We start from the raw sequence: 14,998 nt of genomic DNA on the forward strand, positions 1-14,998 counted from the left end.
ACAGTTCTTTGACTCAGAAAATGTTCTAAATATCTCTCTGAAGTGTGATTCAGTGCTGAAATGCAGGTTTTTCAGCAGATTAAATATCAGTCAAAGCTAAAAATACAGCATACACGCTGGATCATTTCTGACTCTTTCAAACTCTATGAAATGGGACTCCGGTTCTCATAACGAGTGACAGAGCAACAATGAAAGAGGTGATGACTGCCTGTGAGGATATCAGGTGGTTTGAGTTTCAATAAATCTAACATTCAACAACCGCTGGGGAGAGAAAATCTGAAGGTTTCCACATTCAGAAGTGTAAAGACGGCAGTGTGTGGCGAGGTCTGCACAACAGGCTTGTTCCTGTGCTTTACGCCAAGAGATTGTGGCTTTGTGTCGTTGGGTTGGGATCCTGACACGGAAATCACCTGTAATATGTGAAGAAAAGAAAAACAGCTTGTTAAACATTAACCTTAGAAATGCATTTTCATTTTGTGTTTCTTAGTACATTTCTTCATTCATATCTACGCCATCGCCAGCACAAAGATTGCTGAAAACACGATTATTGGAGTCGAACTTTTTGCTTCCTACATAAATATGAGAAATGTCTCCTGATTCCTCCTCTCAAACGCATTTAATTAAAATCCATTCACTGGAGTGGCCTGTGTAGCTTCAGCAGTTTCCAATGGTGTGACTCACATTTAGCATCACCAACAAATCACAACTGGAACACACTCTTTACAGTTAGAAGCGTTCCTTCTAAAACACACATTGCAGGTCACAGAGCTTTAGCAGCAGGACACCGGTCATGTTCTGTCTGGATGTGCTGACATTCTGGGTGATTGAAGGAGAACTACTTGTTCTCATTAGACCATTAGGGATGTCTTCACATCTCTGATGTGGTACTTTGTTCCAGAACAAAGCTGGAAAGAAGAAAAGAAAATTACACCTTCAAGTCTTTTTCTCTTTCGTACTCATGGTGGAATTCTTAACATTAGACTCAAAGGTATAAACAAACATTTTTCTCACAAGCTGCAGGTAGTGGATATTCTACAGTGACCCATAATGGAGACACAATGCAGGTTGGATTGTTTTGATTGGACATTACCGTCTCAGAGTTTATCAGAATGAAAATCAGCATCAAAATAACAGGTGCAACGTTTCAGTTAGAACCAAACCCTGTGACCTGGGAAGATATGGTGCATCTGAAATCAGTTCTTGCTTGGGTTTGCTAGAATGAGGTTTTTTGGTTCACACTACATTCAAACTTCCTTCCGACTTAGAATTCTTCACATCACAGGTGGTTCATAAACGAACTGAGATTTTCAAACAGACTCCTGCCATGACCTTTCAATCCACAGAACAGAAACATAATAAAAGCTCCTGCCCCTTGTGGGAACCAGTTAGATAGAGCCTCCACTTCAGATAACAAGCTTCTGATTCTTCTTGGCTTTTTCCAACACTGATTGGTCCATGTTGGGACCAATCAAAGATGATAAGAGATGAAGCTGTCAGTCATAGAGCATGGACACACACAACCACAAACCCACACAAACATTCACACAGACAATTTACAGCCGCCCATTAACCTCATGTGAGTTCTGGAGCTGTGGGAGGAAACCGGAGCTGACAGAAGCAAAACTGACACACGCGTCCACCGATGTTCCTGCAATGCAGCAGAAGTTCAAACCACCAAAACATTATAAACACAATGCAAAGCCTTTAAAGCCACATTTTCCAGAATAGCAGTAACTTGTTTTCAATTCAGTTCAGTTCTGGGTGACAACAAGCTAATGTGTCAAAGCTAAAAAGATTAACTCCTTCAAAGCATGGAGGGAACTCCTCATCACAGCCTCGTCCACCTCTTACCGCAAGTTTAAAATCCCCTCCTACTCCTTTGGGAAGTTAGCTAAAGCGTATTTGCTTTCATGTGTTTCACAATTGGACAGTTTTATCCATGCATGACAAGAGGTCGGTAACAACGCTGAATGTGGACTCGGCCCTCAATGAAAAACACATTGCTCTCCGCGGCTGCTTGTGCGCAGATAGACAAACACCAAATAAAAACCACAACCAAAGTAAACGGGGAGAGGAGACTTTCCTTCGTGGGAACAGGAGAAACCGTGGCCTGTGTGGTCGTAATAATGAAGCAGAGGTCGCCATTTCAACAGCTGCCTTTTGCTGCGGTTCTTTAATAACGATGCTTTATATATTTTATGAATTTATTTGATTCTGGAGGGAACCGAGCCAAGGGGAGACCCCGCAGTTTAATTTGATGTGCGAGACCCCAGTTACTGTGCTTGTATACGCTCCGTGTGTAAGTGAGTGCATGTGTATTTCTGGCATGATTCATTTGCAGTGAATAAAACCAGCTGTTTCTATTGAACGGGTGCCAGAAACCCCGCGGACCCGGGGGACGGACGGTGTGAGAGACCAGCGAGTGCAGGGTTACCGAGCAGCGCCCGATCGTCCACTGACCACCGTGTTGTGCCTCGCTCCGAGGTGACTATCGGTCAGAGCTTCCCTCACAACACTGGAATAACAAACTATTCTTTACTATGACTCATCAGAAACCGTCCACAGAAAGTGAAAAAAATGCCATAAATAACCATGCTGCTCTAAATAAAGAACAATTATATCTCATTCAGGGGTTTTAAAATCTCCTGGAGTGTTTTGCTTTTTTTTAATGGGACTTATGGTCACTTTACCCTACGATTTATTATTATGAATATAATATACATTACCGTACTTAGAATATACATTTGGTGTACATACAGTGTTGCTGATAAATGGGCAACATGCCACTAAAATGCATTACAGGATTACTGTAATTTTCCCCATCAGTCTCTGGAAAAAGCCCACTTGAGCCTCGCTGCACAATCTGGCTCTGATTTCACACAATTAGTCATTTAGTCATTCATACCTCTAATTTGTATTAATGTTGTTTCATATTGTCCACAGAGGATAAAAACTCCAGCCTCTTCCCCCTCAGTTTGCATTATGCTGGGTCATAACAGACCTGAAACAGAAATAAGAAATGAATAATCCTTTCAGGAGAAATGACAAGAAACTGAACGGCGAAACCAAACAAGCCCCTCTAAGTCCATCAGTGTCATTTTCTGTGGATGTTAAAGTGAACACTCCCACTTGGTCATAGCTGTGTAAAACAAAATAAAATCTCCACACAGTTTGCCCGGTTAATCAGATAGCACAGTCCAATTATAAAACCTTATGGCAAACTCACAGTTTGAGCAATCAGGTCGTGATTGCAACTGTGATTAAAAAAACAAAAATAATGAGTGGATAATTATTATACGTAAAAAAAAAAAAAAAAAATTCTTCTATATGTTTTCCTGTTTTTGAGCAGATACCCTTCCTCCACCTTCAGGATGTTTTCCAAACTAAACATAGCATATTAGTGTGTTCTTAAAATCCTTGTAAGTTCATTCATTTAGCTCTCGCTGCCTTTGAAATGTGAGCAAACTTGCTTTAATGTTGATTTATTCCTAAAAGATGTAAAACTCTGAAAGAAACGGAGCCAGCTCAACCAGCCGGAGCAAGTTAATCATCTGAAGATCATAAGTTGAATCAACTAATAAGCTCCATGAATAACCACAAACACAACTTTCCCTTTGCTTTACAAATTTTAAAGAATATTTTTGTGCCAACCAATAGACTTTGAAGTTCAGTAATAACCATTCTGAAAAACAGATCATGTGTTACAGCCAACTACTCATTTTCTTTACCAGTTGATGCACACTGGGTTGTGGCGGCATCATTTAGAACAAAGAAAACCAGACTTTTCAGTCTTCCTGCGGCTCCTCCAGGGGGGCATCAAACCAGTGGGAGAAGCAGGCTCTCAGTTGGTCCGGCGCTGACCCCGAGGCTTCCTCCCAGCTGGTTCTGTCTGCTAAACCTTCAATGGGAACCGAGCAGGAGGCCTGCTAATCAAACTCCTGAACCACCCAGACTGACGCCTTTCAGCGTGGAAGAGAAGCAGCTCGGCTCGACTTTGGCTCCCTTCACACTGCACGCCACCGCTGCCAGATGGGAAATGTAGAATTATCATAATCAAAAAACCAGGCCTGGGGTGGTTTAGGGTTTTTTTTTTTGTTTTTTTTTTTTGTTTTTGGTGGTGGTTGGAGGAAGGGGGGGGGGGGGGGGGTTGTGGCGGCCTGTATTGAGGCTGAATGTGTTCTAATAAAGCAGATAAATGCAGTGAAATAAGTTTGAAAGAATTGCGAGTTATGCTCAAGCTGATGGAGTTGTACGACAGTTTCAAATGCTTCACAGTTCAAGACTTTTGAACCGTCTAACTTCTGGATAGAACATGTCTTCAGGGAATTTAAATGCAAACGTTCTGCACTTTTCATGCCTTCTGATAAATTAGTCATTCATAAAAAGTAATTTACCTTTTAGAAAATGAATGAGCTGATGAAGCTGACAAGTGAACAATATTTACTGTAAAACATTTTGAATGTCTGTAAAACCATTACACACTTTTTTCTCATTTTTTTTAGAATCACACAAAGTGAGCAGTCTTGTTTGAATGTTAAAATTGATTTAACAAACTTAGAAATAGTTTGAAGCAGTTGCAGATGTTATCTCAGCTCAGTTATAAATCTATTTTGGTAGTTGGGTGATTTTATTTGGAATGCTGGTGCCAGCAACTCATGCAGTGGTTTGTAGAGATAAATACATATTATCAGATTCTCAACAGCATTTCAATTCAAAGAAGCACGAAATAGTTTCTCTCCTTGTGCCTTTTCGATCTGTTATGGGGTTTTTTTAAAGTGTAGTTTCAGCCTCCAGCCTACTGTCAGATCTGCAGATCTTCATCACAACCTCTCGTGAAATGGTCAAACTGTTGTATATTTTGACTTTTTTGGGATTATTAATCATAAATTTTATAGAAGGCAAAATTATCATACAAATACGATAATTATCCTGCATCTGGCAACACTGCTAATATGACCTACTTCTGATTTTCTGCTCACAATTAACCAATATCCAATCTGTAAATTTACAGTGTAAATGCTGAAACTATGAGTTTTTTCACACCAGATCCAGACCTCAATCATATGCGGTACTCATCGAAGGTGGAGGATTGTCACTGTTGAAATTAAATTCGTTTCAGTCCCTGGTTACCTCCGCCAAGGAGGTTTTGTAATCATGTCGGTTTGTTTGTTGGTTGGTTGGTTTGTTAGCAACATTATGGAAAAAGTTATGGACGGATTGCAATGAAACTTTGTGGAAAGGTGGGTCTTGGGCTAACTTGGAATCCATTACATTTTGGTGATGATCTGGATCACTGTCTGGATCCAGGAATTTTTTAAAGGATTCTTTATCATTGAGAGATAGGGCAGTCTTTCACATAGTTGGGCATAACTCAACAATACTCTAACAGATATCAACTGCTGATCCAGATCACAGAAGTATTCCGGATACCAGGATCCAGAACAGACAAAAATAGGGGGATTCCGGAGTGTCAGTCACTGTGAGGCAACACACTGAGATATGAACATGCAACAAACAGCTTTCTCCCATACATTGTTTGTGTTGGGGAGAAATAAAATATTTTTTTATTATATATGGTGTTCTTATTGTTGGTGACTGATTTGAGCTGTGGCGGAGGTCTGCGCTCTCTGAGTGCCAAATCTGATATTATTCTTTTAGTCATTGCCATCAATGAGGCTGGAAATCTCAGCAGATGCAAACAGGGAGCCTTGTTTTGCTCACTACACAAATGTGGCAGCGACCATAACCACAACCATGACCTCCCTTCCTGAATCTGTGACCTATCTCAAGATCACTCTTTCCTCAAACCATGCAGATCTTCAGGTACTTGAACTACTCCATCTGTAACTGAACAGAGCATACCATTTTTGTTTTCATGGACTCCACCTTAGAGACATTAATCAGCATCTTAACTGTGTCACACACATTGGCGAACTGCTGCATTAACGCTCAGCGGAGGCACTTGTGATGACAACGTCATTTGCAAAAACCAAAAAACAAAACAAAACAGAGACTCCCTCTCATGGCCTTCCAGGATAAGGTCCGTCTGGTCTTGGCTGGACCCCAACATGCTTCCTTGTCACAAACAGCCATAGAGAAAAGGTCACAAATGTGGCATGAGCTATCAACCCAGTTTTCAGCAGTGCTCATTTTGTCAAAAGTCAGAATTTCATTTGAACAAAGTCTATTTGAAGGTTATTCTCAGTTCACAGTAAAGCCATTGATATGGTTTTCTGCTGCTGATCAGCTGATAACCGATGTGTTATTCACTCAGAGATAGTCGTCTTCATGACTTGGTTGTTCAGTGCTTGGTTATTTCAGTCCGCTGTATTTTTTTCTCTCAAACCAGTGGATCTTTTCTCATCTGATGTCTGGCATCAACATAACATTTTATCCAGATATCTGCCACTTACCGAATAGTTTCTCTTTTTTGGACCATTCTCTCTAAAGACGGTTACGTCCCAGTAGGCCAGTAGTTCCTAAAATACTTCGACCAGCTTGTCTGGCACCAACAACCATTCCATGATCTCAGAGGCTGACATGAGTCTTCATGGGTCATCTTCACCATGTCTTCACAAATACACTGGATTTCTGCCATGTGACTGGTTAATTAGCTATTTGTGTTAGAGTATTGCAGCAGGAAGTGAAGAGGGAGTGCACGATTAAGAAAACATTCAGTTTTTAGAAATATGTTTCAGTGTTTGTACCCAATCATAATATTTGTTCCTAATTAAAACACCTGATCAGTGACTTGCGTGTTCATGACTGCAGTGAAGACGTGGTTGTACATGCATAAGAACGTTTCTTGTAAAATTTTATCTTCTGAAACGACTCCAGGATCTTTTTCTGTCTGATCGGCTGTGACTTGTTCTCAGTATCTCAGGGGATGAGCACATGCTTTACATCTTCCCCATCTTTATTGTATATCACCGTTTTGGTTTCTGATTTGCATCTTTGCTTCACTAACAAGAATCCACAACAAATTTGTCACATCTGACGCACAGTGTTTGTTTCTTTCTATGACAGCACTGCGGTCGGGGCTAACTGCTGCACACATCCCATTTCATAAATAAACAGCACCGTGGCCCTCATTCTGCTTCAGCTCCAACAAAATACATAAAAATCAGACTCCAATACTGGGATTAAAGAGATAATATTAATATTTACATATCATCTGTGCTGTATTGTTTTAAACAGTAACTGAATTAGCTGGCTGATTGAGTTACTGAGACCAACAGGCCCCACGACAACACATTATAAACACTTCAGTTCCAGAGAAGATACTGTATGTGGTTTTATCTGTTCAGTATCACAGACGTGCCTCTCAGATGAAACCCGCAGACCGCCGCATGTTTCTGAAAGCTACTGACAAAGACCACACCACTGGAACTGTCAAACATCTCAATTGAGCCTGTCAAGGTTCTGACTTTGAAGCCTATTTCTTTACAAATCTCTAAGTCGTTTGGGAAGTGAAGCACATCTTGGGTCATCGGATAGAGTTCTGACACTTCAGGCTGCTCCGGTTGTTCCCAAAAAGAAATCCAAACATAGTGAATTTGATTTAAGCTTCTCTGCTACACATGTTTGACATTTCAGTAAGATGTGGGACACATTCGAATTTTAAAATTAAAGCTGTGTGGGCATCTGTTTTCAATTGCTTTTATACAAAATAGGTCAATTTAATACGTGAACATCTTTCTTTTATTTAATCTCCAACTGTTTTTCCCCCAAATTCAATATATGCATTTTGCTTGTTATTTCAGAATCACTCTACCAAATAAAACATTTTTAAAACGTTTCATCTTGATTTTTGCACTAATTGTGAGTCGTTGTGAACAAATTTAGTTTTACTGAAGTGATCCCCCCTCATTACAGCGCCCCCCACTGTTTGAATTGTTTCCCAACTCACCGTCAAGTTATGAAACATTGATTAGAGAAGGAAAATCTGCAAATCAGGAAGAAGTTTATGTAATCGATTGTCCATTTAATGGTATTGATTGTGACAGATTTTTCAGAATGATTATGACTGTAATAGTGCTATTGACGCTACCATTATTGGGGGGGGGGGGGGGGGGGGGGGGGGGTGTATACACACAATTGTTTTAAGTTTCCTCTGTAGAGGCAGGAATGTAAATCCATGGGGATTAGTGAGAACACACTGGGCTGTAAAGCCTCCAGTCGCTCTCCAAGGGGTCTCTGCCTCGGTGCGTAAAGTTGGGAAGGAGAGTTCTCCGGACGCACGCACGGCGCAGCAGCGCGCATTATTATCCGCACAGGCTCCACGTGCGTCACCTCTGCGGGACACTTGACAAGGATTTCGGGTGTTTTGATCCCTCATCCCCGCGCGGGTCGCTGACAGATGAGAACGGTGTCGCTCTGCGGATGTTAAGGGGTTTTCACTCGAGCGGATGATCTGTCCCGGAGCGCACAGGGGGGACATGGGTCAACTTTATGGTGCGACTCTTTTACCGTTTGGCATTTTCTGTGCTGTTCTGCTGTGGGAATCTAGTGCCAGCTCCATCAGGACGACGCTTGCTGTGGACACCTCCAAGTGAGTCGAATGATCCAGTTACTTCTTGGTGAATGCTCTGAGAAAACACAATTCAATCGGAAGTATAGTTGATGTATTCAAACTGGAAAAAAACCAACAGGAGCTCGTGAAGATAATGCTTCAGATTTGTCAATCTTTCATCTTCAGTCACAACATTGTATCTAAATTGTGTTTGAATAGTATAACTTGAGACGGCTTATCTGCAGAGTTGCTGGACGCATCTACTCCACTCGGTTAAAGCTCGTATATTTAATTTAAACTCAAAACAAGCATTTCACTGTCAGATTAGCGCACGGTGCCAGAAGCCTAAATCGAGTTTAGTCTGCGTTTTATTGGTTTCTCCTCTGTGCGACACGCTGTCAGAGAGTCAGACCCCTGGATGAACCTCCGCAGCGCGTCTAATCCGGGGCGATTTTCAAGGAAATTCAAGGAAGAGTGAAAAAAAAAATCAAAGAAGGGAAACTCCAAATGGTCGAGATCGGTCGCGGTGCAGAGAGCCAAATGTTGCTGCGCTTAGACATAACATGACAGATGCTATTAAGGTGCCCGGAGAGAGCAGGTCAGGAGGATGTGAGGAGCACATGGCTGGGAGGAGAGGAGGAGACGCTCAGACGCTCCAGTGGAGCTGGAGAGGTCTCTGGGTCTGCAGCCACACCAAACCATCTCACACTGATTTACGACCTTCCTCCTTAAACATACAAAGTGTGTTATTAATGGCTGTGACACATAAAGTGCGACTCTTCTCAGCTGTGGACATGATGACATTTATCAGTCTCCAATTAGGTTGTTTTGGCTCAATAATGCAATTTTATGCCAATTTACTCAAGATGACATGCATAGAGCCATGTCTCACGGAGGGAAAAGCTGTAATTCTGTACTGTATACCAGTACAACATGATACAAATCAAATTAAGGGTCTTAAATGTAATATTGCTTGAGTATATACATGCACACTTATACATCTATACATGTAGAGTTATACTATTTTGGAGTTATACATCAACATATGTGACGTACATATAGCTGTTATTGGTGTCACTGGCCTCATTTGGAACAGCTGCTAGGCAGTAGGATTCGGATGTGAAGTGTCCAGCAGCACTCAGCCTCTCCTCCAATCAGATTATAAATAACTGTTGTATATTAGCACATAACTTGGAGCTTCCCAAATGATCGGCACACACATCAAAGGTAGGTGGGCATGGTTTGTGCTGCAGAAGCGGTGCTACAGGCTTATGTTGTGTCTTACACACTGCATGCTGCTGTGAATAAACAGTTTAGGTAAAGAGCTTTAAGGCTGAACGTAAATATTATCATTGTCTTTTTTGTGATCTTCTGACTGTTACATGGTAGGAAACCAACAAAAAACTTCCATTGTTTAACAATATGCAAACTCCATAACACGCAGAAATTAAACAGGGGAAAATCCAGAACTAAATTTCTTTTGATATTTCTGCAGATTTGGTTTCGGATGTGTTTGACGTTGTGTGACTGAGAATGCCAGGTCTACTAATCATTCATGAAATCATTCAGTCTGTCGCATTGTCACGTTAAAATGACACAAAACCCCATGATAGATTTGTAAGTCTAACTGCATTTTCAAACTGTATTGATCAATTTGTGTTTTATTGACAGAAGATTCTGACAGGGGCATCTTAAAAAGGAAAAGATGTCATGTTTGAAGCTCAGTAGCAACAAAGGGTCAGGTTATGTGTTCGATGGAGCTCAAGAAGTGTTGTTCAAAGTCAGAAAATAATGAAGAGGTGTTCACTGTAAATTGTGCATGTATAGTTTTGAAATGGATTGTGAGGTTAGTGATAAGATAAATCCTTTAGATGATAAGATATTTCTGTAAGGATGAGATCAAAAATCAGTCAGACATGTTTTGACAAACCGTACTGCAGTGAGTCAAGAACACGTCTGAAAATCATTATCTGTCAGCACTGCTTTCAAAGTGTTCTGTAATGGGAGTTAAACCTTTAATCTTCAAATCTCTGAAGACAACCGTCGTACTGAGTTGAAGCAGAAAAGTGTGCGGTGGTGAGATAACTCAATCTCTGATTTGGTTTTGGAAATCATGAAAGGTTTCCTGACAGCTAAAATGAAAGCATCTGTAAAAGTACGAAGGTGTGAGAAAGCACAGGGCTTGTACTGCTTGCATGTCTGTGCAGGATCCCTTCAAATTAAACAATGTCTGCAGGTTTCTGCTGCTGTCCAGATGACTCCTGACTGGAAAAAGACAACAACAAACCTCAAATTGCACAAATACCAACAGTATGGCTTCATCGTGAAAGAGACCAGGTGTTAAACTCACTGATTTTTAGTTCAGAGCTTTCACCAACCCAAAATATCTGTTGCTTGATAAAATTACAAAGTACGGGAACCTGGGGACTGTTGAGAAATGTAAGTCATACATTAGTGGAAAAAGTAGGGAGATATTTAACTTTTAATAACATTGGGTCTTCTCAGTTCTCGTATGGTAGTAAAAGAGCAGATGAACGTCCCCGAGTCAATATTTATGAGATGTGTTGCACACATCAAAGTCAAAACAGGATTTTTGGTTTTACGCTGGAATATGTTTCCCGATTTTTACGCATGACATGATGTCTTTGTTTTCAATTAATGAATTGATTAAAGCGTCATGACTTCCTGTATTTTATGAAGGCTGCAGACGGAGACTGCGGTGCCACTGGTGTGTTCAACTCAAGAATATCACCAAGCAAGATTTAATAGCTTTTAGGGCTAAAGCAGTGAGTCCTGGGGGGTATGTGGCACATTGCTGATCATAAAATGTAACGTACTGCAATTCGGCTCTGGACCTCCTGCACTCAGAATTCTCAGCATCTCTCCGCTTGTGTTTTACGAGTTTGCAGCTTAGCGCTGTGCCTGCAAGTCAAACCAACCTGCTCTGGTTCCCATCTGTCCCATCTCTTCCACAGGACAGAGTGTCCAGAAAACAGAATCCTGACGGTGGAGTATCCCTGTGTCAGATCTGGGGGGAAGAACAGCACTTGTTTCAGGTAAGTTGTGTGGTTTCTAGACACAGTCTGGATCTGATAGGCTTGCACAAGTATGTGAAGTAACAGGTAGCCGCTGTGCTTTATGGTAGTCATCTGTCTCTGTTCAGATGGCTGATTTTCCCAGAACAGCGATTTGCTCAAGGACTCTTTGGCAGGACGAGAAGCTGTTGGAGCTTTTAGCGGGAATTGAATCTGAATAATTCTGAGGGTCATGAAGCGGTTTCTACAACCGCGAACCCAGTTCTCTGCGTCATTTCCACTCCTCCACACAGTATATCCCCCTTTTGGAAACCCTCTGTATTCACATGGGAAATGCTCTCCAGTCTGGAGATGTGTCGGCCCACAGCAGCCTCTCCCGAGGAGCCACGATGGCTCGTCTTGTGTTTCTCGCCCTCTTTGATCCATCATTTTGGTCAGCTGTGTTGTTGTTACTCTCTCTGCCCTGCGTTGAGCTGATTTCCACCAGCCTGGCTCCGTGACCGTTAAACAAAGCTTGAACTTTCTCAGCTTGGGTCCAGAGCTGAAACACTCGGGGAAGGCATTCCTCCCCGGGAGCCCGGCAGGCATCACAACCCAAAAAGTAAAAGTCAGACAGCAGAGGATGCAATCAGTTATTTTTATTGCACTGTGTCCATTCAGGCAGGAAGAAAAGGTCTTTATAGTAATTACAAGAAACAAATTTAGATGAGCTGTGTGTGAATAGATGCTTGTTGTCTTTCTGAAGATTACACAGTTCCACACAGATGATTAAAGAGGAGACTAATGGGGAGAGTTTTAAAAGTATCACGTACTCCGTAAAGAAAATTGGCCATTTTTTTCTATGATATACTGCCTCTGGGGTTTTATTCATGAGACTATTTGATATTGCACGGTGTACGTGTAGTGAAACAAAGGTTAAAAGTAATAAATGACTCCAATGCAGACATTTCTGACATTATAAGACAGGTTGTAGGACTCTCAGCTCATGATTCATCACCCTCCAAAAATAAAAATTCGATGTAAATTGCTCATTTTGACGTTTAAATAACTTTCCTCTGAGCCAAACTTTGGCTTGCATTTGGTTGTTGGCGTAAGAAGATCCTTTAATAAATGAGGCACCAGGTCTGGTGTGAGGCCAGACCATGTGATCTGTTTACTGTCAAGGTTAGACTGTAGTAACGGCCTCCGTGTCTCGTTTAATTTCTGGCGCTTCAAGAGATGTGTGGAGCTGCAGGACTTGGATTAGACGAGGCTGTAGTTTCCTCGCCATGTTTCTCTTCGCCCTCCATGCAGCAGGGATCTGGATCAAAAAGATTTTGTAAATTGCTTTTGGGAAAAGCAGATTGATCCATTGTGTGCGTGCATGACGCTGCTTTCAGTTCAGATTTAGTGAGGGTAGTGTGTCGTCCAGACATGTCTGATGGACCGGACGCCACATATTTCCATCTGTTTGGTTACACTGAAAGATTTTCTTGCAGATCTGAGGCTTCTCGGTTATCTGAAGAGCTGAGGGCCTTCTGGCTTTTACTCAGGCTCCTCTGGACAGCTAAAGTTAGTTTCTCATGCTCTGCATGTCTGGCTTTCCGCTGCTGAGGCGACATACCCTTCACTACCAGAGCGGCCGGGTTCTTTTTTTTTTTGCTTCCTCATGAGCGACGCTGTTGTCGGGCCTGGTGAACTTGCTTTAATTTGCTCTTTCTGTCACGTTGCCACCATCTGCTGGACTGGAGCAGTGGAACTGGGAATGGTTAACGTGCTAATGGATAAACATTTCTTCCTGAGGTTGAGTGTGCCTCTTGTGCTGATCGCACACGGAGACTTTCAGTTTCTCTTGATTTATTTCATAAGTGAAATCCAGAATGCCTTCATCTGCAGTTGAACGTGACCTGTAAACTGTTTGTTGTGTTATTGTCATCACTGTTAAAGTGATGCTTTGAGATTTTTTAAAAGTTTTTTGTAGGTTTGGATTAGATGAACCCTAATTGAGGGTAACCGTGCATTCTAGCGGTGAAATCCTGAGCGCTTCCATTGGGACTCCGAAAACACACAAAACATTGAACCAGGAGCATTTAAAATGCAGGTTGCTTTTTCCCCTTTAAATAATTCTGGTGTTGCAGGACTGGGGTTTGGACACAACTTGGACCAAATATGTCTAAAGGGAAGGAACGTACTGTACTGGGTTAAGATGTGTTGAATTTGGAAATTCAGAACTTGGAAAAAAATCCATATTAAAACAATTTTACAACACACATTGTGCTGTGTTGCTGTGAAGTTTGTGAGACTAATGTTGTGCTTTTCTTACAGCCGTATGTTTTGTGTTTGCATGTTTTGATGTTGAGAGTGTTCATGACAAATGCAACCAACCTAGAACATGAACTGTGCAAAATATTATGTTAGTACTGAATTAAATTAAATTTATGAGTGACTAGTGCAGCTGTGGTTCAGTGGGGACAGCGGTCGTCCCACAATTGGGATGTGAGTTCGATTCCCGTCTCCCCCTGTCTGTATGTTGAAGTGTCCTTGACTCTGAACCCTGAATTGCCCCCAGTGGATGGAATGAGTGCCGCCTATACTGGTGTTCGTTGTACGTCGCTTTGGACGTACAACATTCTAATCCAAAATTGAGCATGTCAGTGAATGAGAGTAAGGGTTGGTTTATTACTGAAATTTTGTAAAAACCATACATATTGTTGTATCATATTATTACTATCGAGAGGTGTTTTTCAATGATAAGATCAAAGCTTTGTGATCAGCATTCTTTCTTAGTGAGAATTGTTGGTTTGATTCTGAACTCGGAGTAGTCTTGCATTCAGTTTGCATGTTCTCTCTGTGCTGGCATGATGTTTTTCTCCAGATACCTAAACGCCTCGAGTCCAAGAACATATGTGTGTATCTTTGTACCTGCCTTCAGACTAACCCGAGCTGCGATCAGCTGCAGCCGCTCTGTGACCCTGAGTTGGATAATCTCAGTAAGAAAGATGGTTTGATGGATAAAAAGGGATTTGATGTTATTGACAGGGAGCAGGATGTGGACAGGGCCTTGAAAAAGTGGTTTAATACTCTTTTATCAGTTCTGAATGATGGAGTAACATGACATGACAGCGGAGTTTAGTCTTAACTTTTGCTCAGTAGCAGCAAGCGGAGGTTTGATGTCTCGACTCTCAATCTGCCGGTGATAATCTTGTTTATCACCGAGCAATCTCGTTGTTAGAAGTAACACTTGGTTACATTCGAAGGCAGATGGTGATGAGCAAGATAAGCTAACAATTTCATCTGTAGTCAGGTAGTTAAATACACAGTTTATTCAGAGCCTCACACTTTCACTTTTTCTGCTTGAAGGAAAGCTCAAGAAGAACTCTTCCCATGTTTAGTAAAGTTTTCTTTTCAGATCCAAGCGTATTGCAGCACATGTCCAGAAACCTGAGGTTTTACAGACCTGGCATATTTACTT

The 14,998-nt window shown here is 41.5% G+C and overlaps 1 protein-coding gene across 1 annotated transcript in view; it reads left to right on the top strand.

Moving 5' to 3' along the window:
- The first annotated feature begins 8,176 nt into the window (after nt 1-8,176).
- Nucleotides 8,177-14,998, top strand: part of LOC115388828 (collagen and calcium-binding EGF domain-containing protein 1-like) — a 42,779-nt gene continuing 35,957 nt past the window's right edge. The window contains exons 1-2 of the mRNA XM_030092118.1: nt 8,177-8,551; nt 11,488-11,568. Coding sequence (XP_029947978.1) covers nt 8,409-8,551; nt 11,488-11,568 — 224 coding nt within the window. The 5' untranslated portion in view covers nt 8,177-8,408. The remainder of the gene's footprint in view (nt 8,552-11,487; nt 11,569-14,998) is intronic.

Source organism: Salarias fasciatus, chromosome 1 (genome assembly GCF_902148845.1).
Source record: "Salarias fasciatus chromosome 1, fSalaFa1.1, whole genome shotgun sequence".
NCBI lineage: Eukaryota > Metazoa > Chordata > Actinopteri > Blenniiformes > Blenniidae > Salarias > Salarias fasciatus.